The 11116-nt window shown below is 44.7% G+C and overlaps 4 protein-coding genes across 4 annotated transcripts in view; 3 read left to right on the top strand and 1 right to left on the bottom strand.

Moving 5' to 3' along the window:
- The first annotated feature begins 415 nt into the window (after window positions 1-415).
- Window positions 416-3486, top strand: ncoa7a (nuclear receptor coactivator 7a). The gene is made up of 6 exons (XM_068596335.1): window positions 416-484; window positions 663-815; window positions 1896-2048; window positions 2208-2303; window positions 2610-2683; window positions 2933-3486. Exons 1-6 carry the CDS (start codon window positions 416-418, stop codon window positions 3069-3071), a joined length of 684 nt encoding a protein of 227 aa, XP_068452436.1. The 3' UTR covers window positions 3072-3486.
- Window positions 3487-6393: 2907 nt separating this feature from the next.
- hint3 (histidine triad nucleotide binding protein 3) lies at window positions 6394-9716 on the top strand. Its single transcript, XM_068596378.1, has 5 exons — window positions 6394-6721; window positions 7271-7388; window positions 7524-7593; window positions 8053-8179; window positions 8706-9716. Exons 1-5 carry the CDS (start codon window positions 6551-6553, stop codon window positions 8751-8753), a joined length of 534 nt encoding a protein of 177 aa, XP_068452479.1. The 5' UTR covers window positions 6394-6550; the 3' UTR covers window positions 8754-9716.
- The window catches only part of trmt11 (tRNA methyltransferase 11 homolog), an 11250-nt gene continuing 9044 nt past the window's right edge, over window positions 8911-11116 (top strand). The window contains exon 1 of the mRNA XM_068596377.1: window positions 8911-9035. Within this exon, the coding sequence (XP_068452478.1) occupies window positions 8967-9035 (69 nt within the window). The 5' untranslated portion in view covers window positions 8911-8966. The remainder of the gene's footprint in view (window positions 9036-11116) is intronic.
- Window positions 10848-11116, bottom strand: part of si:dkey-29b11.3 (actin-binding Rho-activating protein-like) — a 522-nt gene continuing 253 nt past the window's right edge. The window contains exon 1 of the mRNA XM_068596329.1: window positions 10848-11116. This exon is cut by the window's right edge and continues 253 nt beyond it. Coding sequence (XP_068452430.1) covers window positions 10848-11116 — 269 coding nt within the window.

Genomic DNA, 11116 nt, shown 5'->3' with positions numbered 1-11116 from the left:
GGCTCTGCTCCCGGCGGCTGTGGGAAACCTTTTGTCTCCATATATGGGCGTCCTGTCTGGCTCCCAGTGCTCCTGCAGCAGAGTCTCACTTTCCTGTTCCACAGAAACACAACTCTTCCCCGGCAGAGCCGCCGAGCCGCCCCTCACTCAGGTGACCCGCCCCTCACTCAGGTGACCCGCCCCTCACTCAGGTGACCCGCCCCTCACTCAGGTGACCCGCCCCTCACTCAAGTGACCCGCCCCTCACTCAGGTGACCCGCCCCTCACTCAGGTGACCCGCCCCTCACTCAAGTGACCCGCCAATAGCGTCGAGGCACAAAAGTGAAAGTGGCTCAGAGGAACACAGATTATAAATGACAGAGGCGGCGCGGCTGCAGCAGCAGACATGTGGCACTGCAGAGAGAAACCACACACCATGAAGCTGCTGCCGGAAAACGTGAAAGTGCTTTACTTTGCCAGTGACCGCGTGGAGCCGTACGTTGAGGTAGGACCGAGCGCTGCGGGAGGGTTCAGGAGGTTTACTGCAGTCAGGGGTTAAATACACTTCACACTGTGGAGGACATGTGCCCTCCAGCCTGATTGATCATTCAACCACCAAGAGGCTCCGAAACACATGATGTGGAGGAGATTGTCATGTGGGAACGTCTCCTCTCCTCCACCAGATCATCACAGCGAAGGACTCCAAGCGGCGCCGGAGTCTCTGCAGCTCAGAGGACTACGAAGCAGAGGAGGTGGAGGAGGTGGAGGAGGTGGAGGAGCCTCTGCCGGTCCTGATCGACCAGAGCCAGCTGCTGGAGGACCAGCACCTGGAGCGGGTACGTGTGTTCATTCATGTGTTATATTCATGTGTTCATGACGTTCATTCAGTTATAAATAATGAATCTGCTTTTAAAAGCAAGAGGCTCAAAATATCAGCAGCATACATACAGGCATCTATATAAATGTTTATTCTTTTAATCAAACTATTGTCTCTCATTCATTTGAGTCATTTAAGGTTTACTGTATGCTTTGAATCCTCATTGTTAGTTTAAATACTACATTTTATCACTTTTACTGTTTACACACACATTTCACACAATGTTTGATCATGAACATTTAGTTTAAAGTCATGAACATTTAGTTTAAAGTCATGAACATTTGGTTTAAAGTCATGAACATTTAGTTTAAAGTCATGAACATTTAGTTTAAAGTCATGAACATTTAGTTTAAAGTCATGAACATTTGGTTTAAAGTCATGAACATTTGGTTTAAAGTCATGGACATTTGGTTTAAAGTCATGAACATTTGGTTTAAAGTCATGAACATTTGGTTTAAAGTCATGAACATTTGGTTTAAAGTCATGAACATTTAGTTTAAAGTCATAAACATTTTGTTTAATGTCATGAACATTTGGTTTAAAGTCATGAACACTTGTTTTAAAGTCATGAACACTTGTTTTAAAGTCATGAACACTTGTTTTAAAGTCATGAACATTTAGTTTAAAGTCATGAACACTTGTTTTAAAGTCATGAACACTTGTTTTAAAGTCATGAACACTTGTTTTAAAGTCATGAACATTTAGTTTAAAGTCATGAACACTTGGTTTAAAGTCATGAACACTTGTTTTAAAGTCATGAACACTTGTTTTAAAGTCATGGACATTTGGTTTAAAGTCATGAACACTTGGTTTAAAGTCATGAACACTTGGTTTAAAGTCATGAACACTTGTTTTAAAGTCATGGACATTTGGTTTAAAGTCATGAACACTTGGTTTAAAGTCATGAACACTTGGTTTAAAGTCATGTAAACCCTTTGGTCAACATGTGTATGACTCCCGTTCCAGACGTTGTATCGACGTCTCTGAACAGTCTTTTATTTGTTGATCTCTGTGATGAACGTTTCCTGTTTCCTGGCAGCTCGCGGCTCACCTGCCGGCGAAGACGCAGGGTTCCCCGTGGCAGCTGGTCTACAGCACGGCCGTGCACGGCAGCAGCCTGACGACGCTGTACAGGAACATGGCCGGCCTGGACAGCCCCGTGCTGCTGGTCATCAGAGACATGCACAGGAAGGTGAGCAGTCCTACACATCCTGACCCAGTATACACACACACACACACACACACACACACATATATATATATATATATATATATATATATATATATATATATATATATATATATATATATATATATATATATATAATATTAATACCCCGTGTCTCTTCAGGTGTTCGGGGCTTTCTCCTCCGATCCCTTCAGAGTCAGTAAATACTGCTACGGCACCGGGGAAACCTTCCTGTTCAGCTTCAACCCCGACTTCCAGGTATATTGATGCTAAAATAATAAATCTACTGTAGCAGCCAGCCTGAGAACTGATGTGTTCATGTGACATAAGTCAAGTTTGCAATCATTTAAGAGCGACTCCTTCACACAATCTTACACAATTGTGGTGTAATAATATGTAGAAAGGTCTTAGTTTATGGTTCATAATGTGAACAAAGAGAACATGTGTTATTAACACAATGTCATTATATCCGTATTATTATTACCAAGATATCAATATTTCCCTTCTCATGTTATTGTGAATAACTGGTTTATGGGCGATGTCTGATGTCTGGCTCCTCCTCAGGCGTACAGGTGGAGCGGAGAGAACTCGTACTTTGTGAGCGGACACCTGGAGTCTCTGCAGATTGGTGGAGGAGGGTGAGTTATGCGGTTATTGATCAAATATCGACATGTTCATCGAGGTAGAGGCAGTGAAGTCTGACACTGTCATGAAGAAATGAGAGGTCACGCCGGCGCTAACCCGTTAAACAACGATGTCTCAGACCTCTTTTCCCTGTTTGAATGGTCTGAATGGGGCATGCTGGGACTTAAAATGGCCGCAGGAGGATTTTCGCGTTTCCAAAATGTTAAAGAAAGATTTTTCCATTTCCTTCCTCGTCCCTCCAGCGGCGGGTTCGGCCTGTGGCTGAACTCCGACCTGTACCACGGCTCCAGCGTCTCCTGCCCCACGTTCCACAACGAGTCTCTCTCCACGCAGGAGGACTTCAACATCCTGGACCTGGAGGTCTGGACCGTGCAGAACTGAGGCGCAGAACGTCTGAACGACGGCGCTCGAGTAGGACTTGAAATCCAGACAAGACGTCCAGAACTTCAAGGGGAACGTGTGGTTTATTTTCGCCGCTGCAGCACCTGAGGGAGCTGCTGGAGACGCCAGCAGAACCGGTTCCAGCGGGTCTCGGCTGGACTCCATCCACGCTGGTCCTGCAGCTTTTAAAGGCTCTCCTCCTCCCAGCAGCTCCGGGAGCAGACAGTCAGTCGCTGGCCGCTGACGCCGGTCAGCACAACTCTTTGCTGCAGAGAGCGTCATCGCTCACAGAGACAGTTTGAACATTCAGGGTTTCAGGAAAACAGCCTTGCAGTTATTCCATGTTTAGTTTTTGTCTCCGTGTGGAAGTGTGCATGATGAGCGTGTAGCATACGAGGGCCGTATGAAACGTACGAGGGCCGTATGAAACGTACGAGGGCCTTATGAAACGTACGAGGGCCTTATGAAACGTACGAGGGCCTTATGAAACGTACGAGGGCCGTATGAAACGTACGAGGGCCGTATGAAACGTACGAGGGCCTTATGAAACGTACGAGGGCCTTATGAAACGTACGAGGGCCTTATGAAACGTACGAGGGCCTTATGAAACGTACGAGGGCCGTATGAAACGTACGAGGGCCGTATGAAACGTACGAGGGCCTTATGAAACGTACGAGGGCCTTATGAAACGTACGAGGGCCTTATGAAACGTACGAGGGCCTTATGAAACGTACGAGGGCCTTATGAAACGTACGAGGGCCTTATGAAACGTACGAGGGCCGTATGAAACGTACGAGGGCCTTATGAAACGTACGAGGGCCTTATGAAACGTACGAGGGCCTTATGAAACGTACGACGGCCTTATGAAACGTACGAGGGCCGTATGAAACGTACGAGGGCCTTATGAAACGTACGACGGCCTTATGAAACGTACGAGGGCCTTATGAAACGTACGAGGGCCGTATGAAACGTACGAGGGCCTTATGAAACGTACGAGGGCCGTATGAAACGTACGAGGGCCTTATGAAACGTACGAGGGCCTTATGAAACGTACGAGGGCCTTATGAAACGTACGAGGGCCTTATGAAACGTACGAGGGCCTTATGAAACGTACGAGGGCCTTATGAAACGTACGACGGCCTTATGAAACGTACGAGGGCCTTATGAAACGTACGAGGGCCTTATGAAACGTACGAGGGCCTTATGAAACGTACGAGGGCCTAATGAAACGTACGAGGGCCGTATGAAACGTACGAGGGCCGTATGAAACGTACGAGGGCCGTATGAAACGTACGAGGGCCTTATGAAACGTACGACGGCCTTATGAAACGTACGAGGGCCTAATGAAACGTACGAGGGCCGTATGAAACGTACGAGGGCCTTATGAAACGTACGACGGCCTTATGAAACGTACGAGGGCCTTATGAAACGTACGAGGGCCTTATGAAACGTACGAGGGCCTAATGAAACGTACGAGGGCCGTATGAAACGTACGAGGGCCTTATGAAACGTACGAGGGCCTTATGAAACGTACGAGGGCCTTATGAAACGTACGAGGGCCTTATGAAACGTACGACGGCCTTATGAAACGTACGAGGGCCGTATGAAACGTACGAGGGCCGTATGAAACGTACGAGGGCCGTATGAAACGTCAAGACCGAAACAAGGAGGTGAAATACTTGTTAAAGGGTAAAACACTGAAATGTTGCAGGACCTGGAACCACCTGAAACCACCTGAAACCACCTGAAACCACCTGAAACCACCTGAAACGTTCTAAATGTGCTTTTCTTTTTTAACTGGAGGTCTGATTTAAATGTTTTTCATTTGGAAACTACGAATCAAGACCTCACCACTTAGGTTGAGAAGCAAAAGGTGTGTGTGTGTGTGTGTGTGTGTGTGTGTGTGTGTGTGTGTGTGTGTGTGTGTGTGTGTGTGTGTGTGTGTGTGTGTGTGTGTGCCAGGCAGTGCGGGCGCAGTCAATGTTTTGTGGAAGCACAATAAAATGTTATCTAAGATGTTTTCATAGCAGTAATATTTTGTATGAATAAACCTTTTTCCACTGAGGAATGTGTTTTTCTTGTCGTGCTGCAACGCACTAGAAGTCGACTAGTTTGACATTTTGTGTAACTCATCAATACCTGATGCTACAGTGTCTTTCTGTCATATTGCATATAGCTACACAAACAGGCGTATGGAATAAATGAGGAAAACAAACATTCCTCCATTTAATATTAACTCAAGTAGCTCAACAGAAATAAAAAAGCAAATTTAGAAAATTCTGCAACAAAAGTGTTTTAAAAGTATTTAGGCTATTTCTATTTTCCTGTTTTAGAGCTCAGTATCTATTCTTCATATGCCCATTTTAATACTTTTTATACCGTGATATATTTTATATTTAGTTTATTTCACCTTAAGTTTATTGTAAATCTGTGTTATGAGGACGCAGAAAAATAAGCTTTTTATTGTAGTGTTTTCTGTCTGTATGACAGTAAAAATATTCTGAATCTCTTGAATCTTTGAGTTGAGCCTTCAATGAGATGAGATATTAATCCCTCAGATTACAGGATTACAGCAGCGCTGCTCACAAGAAAATAAAGATACAAATCAAGGAATATAAATAAACTGAACTAAACACACAAAATAAAATAATAAAATAAATAAGAGCAGGGATAACAGATATATATACAAAAATAAAAAAATGATATTGTTTACATATATATATTTTTATTTTTGTATATAACTTGTGAAAACAAATTGAACGGAGCTTATATTGGGTCGCACCCTGAGAGCCGGGCCGAGACAGTTTGTTTGAAGTAAAGGATCTGAATCTTAAAAAGAATTATATTGTTTATATATATTTTTTTTAATTTTTGTATATATTTGTTATCCCTGCTCTTATTTATGTTATTATTTGATTTTGTGTGTTTAGTTCAGTTTATTTCAGTTGATGTCTGGAAGTGTGGGATGCTGCTACTATGACAAAATAATTCTCCCTAGGAATTAATAAAGTACTTTTCATTCATTCATTCATTAAACAGTAGAACGGTAATAAACAAAATAAAAAAATCACAGTAAGAAGAATAATTAATATACAGATGGAATAAAAAGTGTGTATAAAAGTACTTAAACGTACTTAAACGTAATGTCTCTTTTATAAGTTTTTAAAGTCATGTTTGCTGTTAGACAACATTTCTATTCAGAGATTCAACCACTCTAATTACAACGTGACCACATTTTAAATTAAACTCTCTGAGCAGCAGCTGATATACACATGAACATGAATACATAAATAACCGGTATGCCGGCAGAGAGAAGCGCCTAAAACAGTTAGAAAATCGGGTAAAATTGGTTCCACATCGCCCCCTGGTGGCAGTTGAGTCCATCGACCGACAGAAGACTTGATCCTTTTCTCACGATCTCGATCGACAATCGTTGTGTTTCCCCTCGTGAGCTCGATGGCCTCTAGGATCGACTGCGCATGTCTGAGCTTTTGACCGTTGCTTGTACCAGCCGACAAACAACAATGGCGGCAGCCGAGGCGACGCAGCAACAACCCGGCGTTTCCAAAGCCGGCAGCGACGGTTACGAGAAGAAATGTATCTTCTGCAGGATCGTAAACAATGAAATGGGCACGGAGCTTCTCCACTGTGTGAGGATACCATTGTGTCAGGCATAGCTAGCATAGTTAGCTTTAGCATGTCGCCATTTGTAAACGGCTGTGTTTAGAAGCGGCTTAATTGGCTCGGTAACAAGTGACGGTGTGAATGAGAAGCAAGATATAATGTTAATGTTTGAGTTTAATTATTTTGAATTCAGGCTAACGTTAAGCTAGTTAACTGTACAGTCATGTTGCTAGCATTTGTTCTCTTTAGTTCTATAGCTTTAGTCGTGTTATGCTGGTCTGTCGTGCTGTGTTACAGGGTGTGTCTCACTTATCAGAGGCCTGTCTATGTGCTAGCTAGCTTAAACACACACACACACACACACACACACACACACACACACACACACACACACACACATTGGCGATTCCCCTTTGTAAATAGCAGCTGTACAAGGGTTACTAACGTGTGTTTTATTTATGTTCTATAAGTGTAGTGCTGAAGTAAACAGTGTTATTGTGCTCTTCTGCCCTCTCAGTCCTGAGGGCGATGCATTCATCTGCATTTGCTGACTTGCTCGCATGTCTCTGCTGCAGGACGAGGACCTCTCGTGTTTCAGAGACATCAAACCTGGAGCTCCACATCATTACCTCGTCGTTCCAACCAAACATGTCGGGAACTGTCGATCGCTCGGCAAGGAGCACGTGCCTTTGGGTAAGGATTCAACTAAGATGGTTGTATTTTCACTGATAAATCCTTGCTGTCTAGCGCTTGTCTTTAGTGTTTCCTGTTGCAAATTGTACTATGTTTTTGTTTTTTTAAAGCCACTTGTGTTGTTGTCGTACGCAGTGAAGCGGATGGTCGAGACGGGGAAGGAGATCCTCCAGAAGAACCATGTGACGGACCTCAGTGATGTCAGGTGAGCTGCACTCAGGGCTGCACGTCGTAGCTGCTCGAAATGAGTGGAGACGACAAAGAAAACAAACTTCAGACATTTGCATCAAAGCAGCTTCTGTGACCCGAGGCCCCGTTCAGTGTTTCTGATGCCAAAGAGTGACGCATTATTTCAAGGTGAATTGTCTCTTTATAAAGTCAACACCACGCATGTCCAGACAGGCAAACAAGCTTCAGCTCTGCCAGGTGTTTATAAGCAGAGCACACGTTGCAGCATCAGTGTGAATACACTGTGAACTGTTTCCCTGTAGAACAAACAGGAATGTGTAATCTCCTTCACTGCTGTGTAATTGTTGTTGACTGATTATTTAGCTTTGATATCTGTTGCTTTGTTGACGTAAGTAGCCCATAAGCTAGGTTAGCGGTCTAAACGTTGTTCAAGCGGTGAGCCTGCGTGCACTGAAGCCCTTCCCCTCGTCTGCAGGTTTGGTTTCCACTGGCCCCCCTTCTGTTCCGTCACACACCTCCACCTTCACGTCCTGGCGCCTGTCAGTCAAATGAGTTTCATGTCCCGCCTCTTCTACAGACTCAACTCCTACTGGTTCATCACGGTAAATCCCTCTTCATTATGCCTCTGTGCTCCAGTACGTAACATGCTATTGTAAACAATTTGAGGATTTGTGAAGATAAAATAATAATTTCTTAATCCATGGTTTGTGCATCATCAGGCTACATTAATGCAAAATAGATTGACCGTCATTTTGCGACAAGAAAATGTTTTTTAATCTCTTGCAGGTACCGTGTGTTAAACACCTCGGGACTGTCAAACTAGTAACTTAGTGTTTAAAGCGTGAAAAGCAACATTGTTTTTACTGTTAATGCAATTTAGAGTTGTTTTCTTATTCTGAGATTAGTCCAGGTCACTCAACCAGTAACGATGGTCGTAAACCAGTAAACACGGAGGTTGTTTACTTCTTTTACAACCCCAGGCTCTAACCCCTGTTTCATGAGGACTTTAAGGTCTAATAGTGTGATATTACAGACAAAACATACTCATGGTAATAAAAGGTTCTGATTGGACCAGAGGTCAACCAGAAGGTCTGATCCACGCTCTGTCCGTGTGTTCATGATTTTCAGGCCGACCAGCTGATTGAGCTCCTCATCTCTAAAGGAGAGACCGACTGATCACATGTTCGGCTCCAGGTCTCCTGGGACTGAAACGTCCTGCTGATGACATCATGATGACATCACGATGACATGATGAAGTGTTATGACCTGCTGACTGCAACAAAGAGAGAACTGAATGAAGCCGCGCCCTGCTGCTGCAGACGACAACGTCACACTCATGGTTTCTACAAAAGAAGTTAATTAAACTTCCATTAATCCACCGGATAAAAGATGTACTTTTATGGACCAATGGCTTACGGTGCGATTCACCTGTCAATCACCTTTTCACTGGATGGAAAGGTGAGTACAACCATAGGACACAACCGCTTGTATTTCCTGAGCTGGAGTACCGCCTTCGTGTCTACTGCCAATATGATTTATGCACATACTTCATGTTAAGACTCTGGCAGCAGAATTGTGTGTTTGACATAATAACACAACATTTTCTCTGGCTGCACTTCAGTCGTTCCTCAGCCACGTTGAGCTGTCTCAAAGCTCAGAGTAACACTCTAATGAAGCATTTACAGAGCCATGTGATTCTCTGACACGCGCATCACGTTCTTAAGCAGCTCAACGAGCGCCGACAGAAATATGGAACATGAACGATGCATGAAGGGAACGTTTCAGGCCGTATGAGAAACTGGATCCGAAGGATTGAGAAGGAAGAAACCCTCCCTGTACTCTATGAACGTGTGTGTACTTTAAGAATTAATTTAACTTTGAATAAATAATACGTTGCTGCGTCTCCGTGAGTCCTGGGTATCGGTTTCCGCTGTGCAGTCATTAGTTTACTCCAGGCAGTGCTTACAGTTCACCAACCAGAGGATGGCTACTTCTCTTTCTTTATCACACGACCACCAGCTGGTGCTGAACGAACAATCAACCCTTCATTAGTTTAATGGACATTACTTTTAAGGGCAGCGTATAGTGTCAAGGTTAGGGCCCGAAAACTTTCTGAATATTAAACCAGTGACCTCAAAACCAATGTGTGTAAATGTTTATATTTGTTATATATTTTACACAGGGAAGTAAAGCCTGGGGGCCAACTTGACCCCAAAGAACACCGAAGTGTCAGAACATTGAAGACATATCATGTTAATGTTTTGTTCACCCTGTTGTCCCCATGAAATTCGGAAAATTCACAAAAATATAAAGCGGAAAAAAAGATGTCACTCATTCATTCAGAGACATTAAACACTGAATGTGGTCAAATTGACCTTGAGGGTAATAAGAAGGTTAAAGCAGCTTTGTTTGCTTCATTGCATGTGTGGGTGCGCTGCAGGTGAACGTGACCTGAAGTAAAGCCGACGGGATCGAGTTCATCCTATAGCAGCTTGTTGCCTGTCAGCGCCGCCTCGGGTTCTCCGGCTTCAGCTCGCTCTGAACGCTGACCTCGCTGTGAGGGGGAGGGGCTCTGGTTCAGCAGGACGACCAAAATAATGGAATTCATATTGTTAAGCGTCAACATCAGACCAGTGTTTCCCTTTATTTGTGTTTAAATGGTCACATTTCATTGTTTCATTGTAGCCAAAGTGGCCAAACATATGACTTTATTATTAGCTACATTTATTCATTAAATGCTAATTGTCACTTCCTCTTGTACGACCCAAAGTCGTAAAAGGATTTGTAATCATTATGCCTGATGTGAAGGATCTAGTCAAGAAGAGAAACTTCTTTTTGTTCTTAACGAGAGCAGCATGGATCACTGCAGCAGAGCGGCGTCACTGCAGCAGAGCGGCGTCACTGCAGCAGAGCGACACCACTGCAGCAGAGCAGCGTCACTGCAACAGAGCGACACCACTGCAGCAGAGCAGCGTCACTGCAGCAGAGCAGCGTCACTGCAACAGAGCGACACCACTGGAACAGAGCGGCGTCACTGCAACAGAGCGACACCACTGCAACAGAGCGACACCACTGCAACAGAGCGGCGTCACTGCAGCAGAGTGATCACTGCAACAGAGCGGCGTCACTGCAACAGAGCGGCGTCACTGCAGCAGAGTGATCACTGCAACAGAGCGGCGTCACTGCAACAGAGCGGCGTCACTGCAGCAGAGTGATCACTGCAACAGAGCGGCGTCACTGCAGCAGAGTGATCACTGCAACAGAGCGGCGTCACTGCAGCAGAGTGATCACTGCGTGGTCGTCCTTCCCCTGCCACAGCATCTCTCCCTCAAAGTCCACCAGCCCCTGCTTCCTCGCTCGCAGCAGAACCCCGACTAGTTTGTTAGAGATGGTCACATAATGCTCAAACAGTTTCCCAAACTCCACGGTGACGACTCTCCCGCCTCCATCTTTGTCTCCAGGCTGTCCGACGTTTCTTATCGCCTGGCACAGCTCCTCGACCTCCCTGCCGATGTGCGTGTGAGCGTCCTTCCCGCGCC

The sequence above is a fragment of the Clinocottus analis genome, unplaced genomic scaffold (assembly GCF_023055335.1).
Source record: "Clinocottus analis isolate CAN_PGR_092001 unplaced genomic scaffold, fCliAna1.0.p SCAF_36, whole genome shotgun sequence".
Lineage (NCBI taxonomy): Eukaryota > Metazoa > Chordata > Actinopteri > Perciformes > Cottidae > Clinocottus > Clinocottus analis.
This window is presented reverse-complemented; position numbering and strand designations above follow the sequence as displayed.